Raw genomic sequence first — 13,187 nt, 5'->3', positions numbered from 1 at the left:
ATATCAATAAAATCTGGTAAAATTCAAAATTAAGTTAAGTATTTTCTTGGATCAATTCAAAAAATTATTTATAATTCATATTTAATTAAATGTTATAAATTCTCTTATCAATTAATTAATGATGTTTTATTTAGATTAAAATAATAAAATAAATCTATGTGACATTAAATCCAAATGACTATCAAAAAGAAATGCTATTTAAATATATATTTGCCTTCTATCCTCTTAATTTCTTATTTTATATATTGTAAGTTAACTTCAAAACAAAGGAGACAAATAAATATAAACATGCTTCCATTTTAAACATTGCAAGAAAAATATATATATATATATTTCGTATTTTTCTTAACTGCTTTTACTATTTAAAATAACTTTATTATAAATGTTAAAAACCTGTATAACCACGTTTAATGTAAAAATCATTTTAAAATAATTATAAAATGAATAGGCATATCCATATTTTCTTTAAATTCTATCCTAACGAAAATCTTTTAAATTCATAATTTAAAAACAATTAATTCATGTATTCAAAAAATAGTGAGTTTTATATACATTATTTCCTTTTATGACAAACTAAAATTTAATATTCTATTTCTAATATAATTAGGCCTACTCTATATTTCATATTTATCATCATGATAATCAATTTATTTTTATATAAATATCTTTTCAATCTAATTAATTAGTGTTTCCTGTGATTATCTCTAACTAAAAGTTTACTAATGTAGTAGTCTTTTTTATTTAATTTTTTTCTATACTATAGCCTGTCTATGGAAAGAATCAACTTGAGAGCAACATCATGTGTGATGTCGCTTCAGTTAAATCAATCGGCACATTCCTTAATGATATCAGCATTTTTTGCTTAATATGTCAGGCAGTGTGTGAATTTTATTTTATTTTCTCTCACTAGATGACAGAACAACTTTTTCATTAATTGTGTTAATTTTTTATAGCATGTATTACCCAAATTAATTCTTTAAATAGACAGACTATAATACACATTAAGAAACTAAACTTTCATTTGCAAAGTGGCAGTTTTGTATTAAAAAATATATAAGCAATAAGCAATGGCAGTAATAATTTATAAACTTATTAATAAATATATTTTTAGTTATTACAATAACTAAATGCCAGAGCATAAAAATTTTCTTGATTTTAACATTTTTAACAATTTGATTTTTATATCATACCATAGACATTAAATATTCTCTTATACAATAACATTCAGTTATCCAAGTGATATTAAAAAACTTTAAATTTTGATTAACCAATGACTGATGAATAACAATAAAGTTTTAAAACAAATTATATAATTGTATGAGTAAATGCTATCATTTACATAAATTATTATATGAAATTGTCAATTTAAGAAAATTTTAATGTAGAAATTCACTTTACATTAAAACTTATAGAATAAAAAATTACTGTTACCATTGAGTGTAATTAAAATGGTTACATTTAATTGCAATTTATAAGTAAATGATGTGAAATTGTGATAGTGGATTTTCTATTTCAATGTACAAGAAATTGTACATTGAAATCAGTATTTTATGCAGTGATTATAGATAGTTCATAAAATAATATGGTTTATGAATTTTTTTAATAAATAATTAAAAAATTTATTTTATACTGATATATATAATTTTAGCTTTCTAAGATTGCAAAACTTATTCATAGCTGTCATAAGTAAATTATAAGCAAAAGATCAAAATATTTAATATCTTCATGGTCATAGGAACAGGTCTGGGCATGGCCAAACCCTTTTTGCTGCTAATGTTATAAATACAGTTCTAATTTCAAATTACCCACTAGCATGCATCATTGTCAGATCAAACCAATAGGCTTTTCCATAAGAGAAATGTCATAAATAAGGTATTGCTTTCTCCCTTTCTTGAAACACATGCATTCCTACCCAGGGAAATTTAGATATTAGAAAGTTTTTGAAATAAGTTTTGCAAATGAAATCTTTATAAAAAAAATATGCTCAAAAACAGAAAACGGTGGCCATAATCCATTCTGTTTTCATAACCACATTCTGTTTTCGAGCCTGACCAATTCCCTTCTTCTACGGCCCTGATCCATATAAAATGTATTTAATTATAACCAATGTTCTGAAAAACAAGAAAATATTTACATTAATATTTTCAAGTATTATCTTTTAAAAGTATAAAACATATCATTCCTTATTAACTTATATTATATATTTATTATAATAATAAAACTTTGAAAAAACAAAAAGTAAACTGTATATATACTGATAAAAATATACACAGTTCAGTTTTTTGTATAATTTTATAATTACAATAATTGAATAAAATACATCTCTTAAAAATTAAATTTGTCAACTAGTAAATATAGGTAATCAAAATTCTAAAATTGGATAACTGAATTTATTACAACAAAATTCAAGACTGAATTAATTTACATTTAAAAATTCAAAATACAATTATATTATGAACTTAAAAACACTGCACATTGTTCACTTAGATTGGATTATATATCCAAAGTACTAAGATCACTTTTAGTCATTTTTTAAAAATTATAGTTTTGAAATGATAATACAAACCTTACTGTAATCATTTCTGTTTTGATGAAACTTTAATTACATTAGAATGTAATCTTTGATTTCCTTTATGCATCAAAAGAAGACCCACTATAATCATCATTGTTCCCAACCACCATAAAAAAGTTAATGTTTCACCAAAAAAAACTTGACCAAATATAGCCTAGAAAATAAAATATAAAAATTTTTTTAAGTGCATAATATTCTCACATATAGCTTATATTTATATCAATATATTCTAATTGTTATTTACTATTATTATTATATTTAAAGTTTTATAAAAAAAAAATTTAATCTATTAAAACTTAGAATTATTAAGTTAAAAAATAACTTAAGTATAAATATTTTATATTAATTGTTAGATAACTATTTTAAAAATGTTAATAGAAAATGATATATATATATATTTCATTTCATCGTAAATATTTAGATTGATATAATAAATAGCATATACTTTAATTAATCGATAAATCAATGCTTGTCTCTGTAAATATATAGTTAAATGGACTATGTAGTTTTGCATTCAATTATTTTCACCTGTTATTTTACATAACCACCAAACCTTTTTGGCTGAAGTGATAAATTATAAAGTACGGAATATTTTTATTGTTACCAGTTTTAAACAACAACCTCCTACTTGTTGGAACACAACAAACTGTCATGACATTTCAAGATCTCTGTCAAATTACAGAGCATTTCATGAAATACTTTTGTAGCTACATTTTGTCAAAAGCTATTTTCCCCCTTGCAGTTGCATCTCTCATACTCTTGACTGTCTATGATAAACAATTTTCTCGAACACTTGCAAGGAGACACAATAACATCAGAAACTTCCTCTTGTAAAATGAAAGTCTTTTGACAAATGAGAAATTGATTCCTTGAATACTTTGGAGCTAATTGGTCCTTTTGGTGCCATTCCCATACATCTCACCATCAGCATCCACCTGCAGAATGTTTCCAGAGTCATCTCTTCTCCTGTTGACATCAAGAACTCACAGTTTATAGTGTCTCCAATTTTGCATCTTGAAAACGTTCACTAGGGTGTTGGCAACACTACACATGTAACTAACCAGATTTCAAGTCATTATAAACAGATTCAAAGTTGCAGAAATATGAGATTTATTAAATTTACTTTAACCAGAGTGTATTGGTTATTATTCATAATAATAGGTTAATGTGACTAATTTTACAAAAATGTGAATAATTTATCACATTCACCAAAACTGTTGGTATTATGCAGAATACCTGGTGATTATGCATATTCACCAGATTTATCAATTTAACTATAACATATATATAATGACATGAGTAATTATTTAGTGTGACATCATCACAATGCAATTTTTAATCATAATTTTAACTTATTTAATTTAATTTATATATTCTCCACCTCAAATTAGTAGTGGCTTGCTCCTGTACATCATACCTTTCCTTTAACAATGGAGTCATGCTGGTCATCATCTATCAGATACCTTTCAATTCAAAAATTTTCCCCTAAAAGGGAGAAAATTTTTGAATTGACTTCTGGTTTGCATCATATAGTTAATCAGGGCCTCATGCCACTAAGGTTTCATATCTAACTCCATTCTCAAGATTAAGGAAAGACAGATGATGGATGGATGGATGGATGGATGACAGTGGAAATTTATATGTCTACAGTTTTTTTCAAATTGTAGCCCAAAAAACTTGAATAAAACAAATAATTAATTGTATACATACTGATTAAACTTAACTATGTATATTTTCATATGAAGTTAAGATAAAGATCTTTGTTTTTCTATCTTCCTAGTATAAAAACAAAGATCTTTATTAATTATTTTGTTGGCATTCGGCTTATACATACAGTAATACCCTGAACTTACGCGATAGGTGGGAACAAGCGATAACCGCGTAAGTCAAATTCGCGTAAGTTGGGGTATAATTTCGCATATAAATACATACAAATAATTTTTAATTGGGGCCAGAGACTAAACGAAACAATAATTTAGAAAAAAATGTTTNTAAGTCGGGGTATAATTTTGCATATAAATACATACAAATTATTTTTAATTCGGACTGTAGACTAAAGAAAACAACAATTTAGAAAAAAAATGTTTAATAAAATCTTAGATAATACATATGTATAACAAATTATATTATTATAAAATTTTTCACATTTACTTGATTATCACACAATAATTTTAACATTGTTTTCATCTCAGTGATAATACCGTGACATTTATGAATGATGCTTGAATTTAAAGATTGAGCATTTTTCACAGCGAGAATTTTTCTTTACCTTTTATAATTGTTCTGACCATCAATTCCAGTAGATCAAACTTTGCCAATTCACAAAGTTTCATTTTTATATCGAAGTTAATAATGTTAACTTTACATTCCAAAGATAAAGTTTTTTCTTTTTTTGTTTGATGCAGAAGAATCAGTTCTACTTTGTTTGGATGACATATTAGAGTCTCTCAAGTCTCCGTAGATATAACAAAGACAGAAATAAATAACACAAAATAAATTGTAGCCATGTGTCGATTCTGCGCGACACGACCAAACATGTAAGCTGAAAACAATAGTGTGGGGGAGTGAGTAATCAAGAGTTGCATGGCACTCAAACAAAAGACAAATCAATGAGATTTGAAAATCGAGTAACTCTGGGTTCGCGTAAGTTGAGGTATTACTGTATTCAAAATAAGCCACAGAGTTGTTCAATGAACCACTGATAGTTTGTCATTTGTCTTGATAGTGTTTTATTTGAAAGTTTTTCATACTAAAAATTCATTTTACAAGAGCAATAGAACTTATAATAACGTATATATAGTAATATAGCCACCACCAACAGTTAAATGTTAATATAGTTGAAAATTTTTGTGAATATGTTAGATATATATTGGATTATAAGCACTAGAGTCATCAAAAGTACTTCAGTATTACAGTTAATTGTCATTAATTAATAGATGTGTCAGTTATATGTATGACTATACAAATACTGTAAACATTGGAAGTATCCCATCAATAGTAAAAATATACTGTAGTCATCAAACATTCCCTGCTAATAAGTGAATGCGAACTCATTCAAACATCACTCAAGAATGCATTCATTACACAAGTAATTATATAATACTGAAGAGGAATCACTAAGACAGTGTGATTCAAAATACATTTATATTAGAGAGAGAATAAAAAAATGTGTCAAATGATAGCATGGTTACTTGATTTGCTCCAGTTCTAGACAATTGAAATTTGGAATAGAAGACCTGTACCAAAACTTCACTTGATCTATGAATTAAGAAGTGACAGACAGATCTTTATCATGTGCTGAATTACTATTTAGGAAGCTAAAGAGCATTTTCTTTGCATATGAATTATTGTTATATAATATAACTGCTTCTTTAGGTATCCATAATATTTAACAAATGTTTTTGTCCCGTCTTAGGCCAGCATCTTCATGTTATATAAGCTGATGCTAGCCTAATTATATGATGATGCCAAAATTTATGCAATTTGATGATATTGTGATATCTTAAATCTGATAAAGAAAAATGTATTTGCAACAAAGCATTTACAGCAGCAAAATTAGCATTTTATACACAAGAAATATATTATTTAACTTCTCCAGATATAAATATGGATGAAATACAGAATATCTACATTTACTATCCAGAATAAAACAGAAAATTATTTTTTATAGCCTATACTTTTCAAATGATATACTGTATTTGGATATATCCCTAAACAGTTATAACTCATATAAAAATTTTATTTACTGATAATTAAAATTTTTAGTAATCTTGGTGTCTTACATTGGACATTCAAGAGGTACCAACATTGTAGTGTTCCTAAAAGTTGTAATTATTTAATTTTAATATTTCTGAAGAAAAAGTTCAGAAATGTGAAATTATTATCTAATACTAGTTTTTTAAGGTTTGAGTTAAAAACTAGTATTAAGAATTCTTATATTACCAGGGCCAGCACAAGAGTATCTGACACCCCTAGGCAAAAAAAATTTGGGCATTTCTATACATTATATAGGTTGTATATGTATATATATATATAATCAATCATACTCACACAAGCACACACTTAACACTCATACATGTGGATATTTAAAAATTTTTTTATTAATTAATATCAATAATGTCAATAATGATCTATGTTCTTTCTTTATGAGTAAGGCTTGCCTTGGCACTGCTAGGCAATTGCCTAGGTTCACATAATTGTAAAACTGGCCCTGTATATTACATAAAATTACATGATATAATATTTTAAAAATAATTATTGGATTTTATAATTTATCTTATTCAGATCATACAATTAATTAAAAAAATTTTTTTTTGTTTTTTGACATATAGAATCATAAAAGCATAGATTTTTTGTTTTATCATTTATATGTTAAATTTTTAGTTGTGCTGTTTATGTAATTAACAAAACAGATGTATTCATTTAATAATTTAGCTAAAGTATGATTATTTAGTTTAAAAGTTTGAAAATAATTATATAAAATTAATATTTCTTATTATGTTATTAAATTTCAAAATGCAGTCATTACAAAATTAATGATTTCTTCATTACAAATTTTTTATTATAATATTTCATCAATGGCATTTATAATATAAATTATTTTATTTTTCATATACAATAATACTTACAGTGAAAAAGAAATTAGCAGCAGTATTTGTGACAGTTGCTTCAAGAGTTGTTGCACAAAGTTGTAATGCTTTTGTGAATAATGTCCACATAAGAGCATTTGACAACAGCATTAACAGAAAAAATCCAATTTGAACCAATAACAAAACCTGTAAAAAATTTTTAATTACACAGATATCTTTTAGTCATGAACAAATAATCAATTTTAAATTTAGGACAATATGTGACTAGTCTATATTTGATTATGTCCATATGGTATAAAAAGAATGAATAAAGATTAAAATACTTAAAATTATTATTATTAAAAAGAAACTATATTCCATTAAAACCTTAATAAGCCCATTTTATTTATAGGATTATAAAAATATTTTTAAAAATAGAATTTTATAAATTCAAAACAAGGAATGATTTGTAATAATCTTATTCAATTACCATTATTATGGTAATTAATGGAATGTATCCTGCACTGCATATGTACTGGTGCCTAGTGTTATGCTTCATGGAATAATTACAGAAAACAAATAGTTTGTTTATCTGCTGTTTGTATAAGAATCTACGTTTAGGACTACATGATGTGTTTAATATGGCAGCCTTCTATATAGATGCACATGCTATTGTGAAGCTCTAATGTCTTAAGACTTGTGTAATATATGTGGTATGGTGTCTGTGCGAGATAAGTATCTTATCCATTCTCCACAAATACTTTTATTTCGTGGCAGAGTTCTGAGTATTTACTAATTTTTTCATTGTGTGTTTGACCTTTATGAAAATTTGTTAGATTATCTTATATGATTTCTAATATGATGATATTGTTATATGATTCTTTTAAGAAAATAGCTTTGAAATGTTCTTATATTATTTGCATAAGTCATTACTGTCAAGACAAATGACACAAAAAAAAATCTACCTTCCAAGAAAGTATTCTAATAATACATATGATAATTTGTTAGTATTTTTCTCCTTTTGATTCCTAAATATATTATTATTAAAGTGTTGAAAATGATTCATTAATTTCTTTGCATCTAAAATATTAGCAAGAATCAGTTTCAACTAAATCTTTAATGTCTATTAGAAATTTTCAATTAAAAATTTGTTTTTAGATCATTGTCTGGAACTTTTTTAACCCTAGAATATTAAACATTCATAAAATTTATGAGATTATGTTAAAATAATTGAGTATGGCAACTAAATAAAAGTCATAGGCAGATGTCACTATGTGTAACCTCTTTTAAAATGCCAACGAGCTATTGTGGCAATTTATAGAGTTTGTGTGTATTTATTGGCACGAATTTATAGTTTTTACAAAAGATTAGTTTGTATATTAAACTTTGGAAGATTGAACATGTTAATAAATTATTAGTGTCTTTCTAGTATAAAATAATTGGAAAACAGAAAGATAGAAGGCCTCTTGTTGAAAAAGAACAAAAAAAATTTTATAACAAAACTTCATAAGCAGTTGATTGGATTTTGGCCATAATAGTAGTATAAATGCCCAACTTTACAGTGGGCATTTATACACCTCACTTAGAGCAATGACAAGAAAATTAATGAAGGCTAATGCAGAACAAGGATCTTTTGAATTACATCTGTCTACCAAAAAAATATAAAATGACAGCCCTTTATTGGAATCACTGCAAATAACCATTTTGTATGTGCAAGTTGTGTAACTTGTGATAAAAATAGAAGACTTTTAAATTAATGTTAAGCTGCTTATAACACTATGTAACCAATGTACTGCATGTTGAAAATTAAGACAGTATCAAAACAATTATTATTCTTTCAATAAAAATTCATAAAATTTGCAAATGATTACAACCATGTAATAGCAAAACAAGCTGAATAAGCTACGGTTTAAAATCTTGAATTAAAAAGTATTTTAAGAGTTATGATAAGAGTTATGAAGAGTTAATTTATATAACATAAATTAAAACTTAGGTAATGCCAGAAAATAATTCATAAAATGATAATTTTAATATTATAAGGTTTCTCTATAGTTACATACAGAGAAACCTTTATCATAATAAAGGAAATGAAATTTGCATTTGTAAGTTATCCAAATACAATTTCATTTTATTCTATTCATTAGTTCTACATGTTAATTATTTTTCAATACTATATAAATTGGAATTCTTTTTACTTCAAATTAAATATGGATTAATTTCAGTATAAAATTTTTTTGTAGTTTTAGATAATTAAAATAATCTTTGTCAAGTCCAAGATTTTGTGATTATGTTAGTAAATATTTTCTCCCTAAAAGAAACTGAATTGTAAAATAAATTCTATAAACATAAAAATAAGTAAATTATTATATAAACAAGAAAACCATGAACAAAAAAAAAGCAGCACAAATTACTAGTATAATCTGAAAAAACATTAGCAGATTTAAATAAGAGTACAGTACATTACATATTTATTATTGATTACAAATATAGTAATCATGCAAATGATGTTTATTAAAGCATTAAATAGCAAGAAATTGATACATTTCCTGATAATTAAACATTGTTTTTTACTGAGTACTCTTCCAACAATAGGATGATATCCAGTATATACTGTATTAAAATTAGCCATAAACTGTGATCTAATATATACAGGATTGCTTGTAAAATTATTATATAGTCGTTACAATACATACAAGTGGAAAATTCAAGTAACACTTTTGTAATTTTGCAGTTTTTTCACAGTAGTTGCTATGAAAATCAATAGTTACATTAAAACATTATCTATAAAACACACATCAATTGTATCTGAAGCTAATCATTAATCTTGAAATCTATGAATACTAATGTCAGTTATAAATTTATATTGACAGATGAGGTAACAAATTTCTGCGCCTTTTAGACTTGTTCATTTATTTAAGTTACGGCAATGCGACACTCGACTCGGACGATCTACCTAGGGAGGATGCCTTCTGGGAGTTCTTTTAAGGGTAACTGGCCCTTATTCGGGCGTTACAGACGTGGAGAAAACCCGGAAAACTCCACATGGCCAGCCGTCCCGGAGAGGCACGAACCCACAACCGAACGCCCAGTTTTCAGGGAATGGTACTGCTTGGCCACTGGTAGGCCACCTTTTAGACTTATTGTCTGTTATTTAGTAAATTGGATTTCATAATAAAAAAAAATACTCTATCGTTTTCAAAGAAATAATCACAGTTCATTATAAAATTCTATTCTCAAAATCCTATTATATATTCATTATTGATAATAAATCGGTTCTTACATTATTACAAACGTTATGGTATGCTTTACGATGGACATGCTCATCCGACGACATGAATTCCATGCTGACCTCACATAAATAAAGCGCTTCCTCCGATGCCATGGAAAATTTTCCGAACAAGGAAGCAAGAGCTGCTAATAGTCCAGAAAATAAAGATACCGTAACGCCTTTCATGGCTAAAATTAATAAATAAATTATAGAGGCAAAGAAGCCATCGATGCTACTGTCAAGTGTCAACTACATCACAGTTCCTTCCGACTTTTAATTAATCATATTGCAATTCGACTCATATGGCTGCATTACATTCACAGTAAAATTTAAACTGCTATTTTTGTTTTCCTCAAACAATGTCGAAAATACGTAAATCGAAACGATCTTGTTCCTGCTCCTACAACAAAATCACGAGTCTGCACGAGCACTTCACGTAACACTTGAGAATGTAGAACACAACAAAAAGTATATTAATTTAGGTAATTAATAAAATGAAAAAGTAATTAGTTTTTGTTTAATTACTGCGTAATAATTTATATTAAATAAAGAAAGTAAATAAAAAAATTATATAATTGTATGAAATAAATAAAAATTTTATTAATAATTTTTTTAAATATCAATATGTCACGGTAATTCTATCTCGTTATGGTAAACTATATAAAATATATCAAGAAATATATTGGATTACGAGAGCTTGTATGTATTCCATAAGAATCGAATCTTGCATAGAAGCACTTTAGAAATCATGTTCGATATAACCCCGAATTGATACGTTACAACGGGGAGGTATTAGAGCTGGCTAATCTAATATGTTACGAATCCTGCTTTAGTTTCAACGGCCAGGCATAGAGGAAAAAACGGGGAGTCCCTATGGGAAGTCCAATCTCAGGAATACTATGTAAGTTGGTCGTTAGAAACCTGAGAAAAGAGTCCTGTATGATTTCAAAAAGGATATACAAGTAGAGCGTCGGTTATCCGAAAGCATACCAGTCGGCAAAGTTAAATTTTCGCTAATGCTGTGGCGTTGCAATCCTTGGCTATATCTTGGGCTACTCCAATATTTTTTTTCTTGTTGATATGCGTGTTTTAGCTGGCAGCACTGGCACTTTTGTGTGGTGTTTTTCTGAAAACTGTGTGTCATGCTGAATCGAACGTTTTTGATACTAGATTAACTTCTAAAGTATAATTTTTTATTGTTTTTATATTTTTCAATATATTTATTTTGTTTGTAAAAAATAAATAAATAATTTTTAACAATATAATAGTCACGATTATTATTTTAAAAAGTTTACGTTAGGCTTAACATCGACGAAAATTCAACGCAAAGCGACATTCAACGGAGAAAAATTTCAACACGGGATAGGTTAATATATTTTTTCGTACATAATCGGTTATCCGAAAAATAAGTTATCCGAACAACCTCAGTCCCCAATTGATTCGGATAAATGACGCTCTACTATAGTATATTTTAAAAGATACGTGGACGATGTCATTATTTTATGGAAGAATAATTGTAAGATAAGTGAATTCGTAAAAAGGATAAACAATAATAACGACGGCCTAAAATTGAGAATGGAACAGAAAAGTTCCTTAGTTATCCATTTTCTAGATATTAACATTCTGTTCAAAAAAGGACATTTATCTACCAATGTTTACATCAAACCAACGCATAGCCCGCTTTACATTCCATCGCAATCAAATGATCCATACCGTTATAAGCTGGCAGCATTCCGAACTCTAATCAGAAGAGCCTTTCTATATTGTGACAATGTTGTAGACAGGGCAAAGGAAATCGACAGAATCGTAAAAGTATCCGAAGCACTGGGATACAAAAAAGGCACAATAGCAGGAATAGTTAAAAAAAATACGAGATGGGCACAGCAAGAAGTTCAAAACAAGATCCCGGTAAAGTCACAATGTTTAAAGGTATTATGAAAGAAATTGCGAACCGAAAGGAGACAAGAAGGGTTCTAAAAATAGCTCCTAACCTGTATACAATCTTAATTAAGAAATGATAAAGATCACATTAAAAAAGAAGAAAAAGCAGGAGTATACAAAATTCCTTACAAGAGTACACAACTAGGAATAAAAAAAGACTACATTGGAATCACAGCAATAAACTTGGAAATAAGACTTAAAGAACAAAAGTATGATGTCAGAAAAGGCTCCAACAAAACGGTACTTTCCCAGTTCGCGCAGACCCAAAGTTCGATAATAAAATGAAATGAAGCAAATTTATTGTCAAACCCTTGCGCTCCCCAACGCTAGCAAGTACCGCTGAAAAAATTGAAATTTACAAAAGCAAGCTGGAAGAGGCATGCATAAATGCAAGGAACGCAGAAAGCCTATCAACGGCGTGGAAATTTATAATAAAAAAATTTAACACGAACTCGTAGTCTTGCCTTAGTTTATAGTGTGGCCGCCAGCGCCAGAGATCCTGAACACTGTCTGGCAACACTTGCCAAGATCACGAACTCTGTCTGGCAACACTTGCCAACAAGAGTGGCTGGCAATGTCAAAAAGGAAAAGGGCGAGTGGTCTCCGTTGCCGCTCATCGTAGTGGTGACCAGACCCTGAAGACTGGGAGGTTCGTCGTGGGTTCGCGCCACGGTCGGACAGGCTGGCTGCTTGGAGTTTTCCGGGTTTTCTCCTTGCCTATAACGACTGAATAGGAGGCCAGTTCCCCATAAAAGTCCTCCCGGAAGGCATTTATTTCCCGCGCGTACGTATGGCTGTTCGATACAGCCGGCTAATCGGTCGCCTAGCGATCATACAC

At 28.0% G+C, this 13,187-nt stretch overlaps 1 protein-coding gene across 5 annotated transcripts in view; it reads right to left on the bottom strand.

The window, feature by feature from the left end:
* The window catches only part of LOC111629285 (transmembrane protein 42-like), an 18,103-nt gene extending 7,245 nt beyond the window's left edge, over positions 1-10,858 (bottom strand). For 2 of the 5 annotated variants that reach the window (XM_023373168.1, XM_023373170.1), the window contains exons 1-3: positions 10,421-10,858; positions 7,201-7,347; positions 2,567-2,726 (exon numbers count right to left, since the gene is read on the bottom strand). In XM_023373168.1, coding sequence (XP_023228936.1) covers positions 2,577-2,726; positions 7,201-7,347; positions 10,421-10,594 — 471 coding nt within the window. In that variant the 5' untranslated portion in view covers positions 10,595-10,858 and the 3' untranslated portion in view covers positions 2,567-2,576. Of the gene's footprint in view, positions 1-1,367; positions 2,112-2,566; positions 2,727-7,200; positions 7,348-10,420 lie in introns of those variants that run through there. The other 3 variants (XM_023373167.1, XM_023373169.1, XM_023373171.1) reach the window with 3 other exon arrangements.
* Positions 10,859-13,187: the final 2,329 nt, after the last annotated feature.

This window comes from Centruroides sculpturatus, unplaced genomic scaffold, assembly GCF_000671375.1.
Source record: "Centruroides sculpturatus isolate CEXI.00-Female unplaced genomic scaffold, Cexi_2.0 scaffold516, whole genome shotgun sequence".
Taxonomy (NCBI): Eukaryota; Metazoa; Arthropoda; class Arachnida; order Scorpiones; family Buthidae; genus Centruroides; species Centruroides sculpturatus.
Note: the sequence above shows the minus strand (reverse complement) of the source record. Positions and strands in the feature narration are given on the sequence as shown.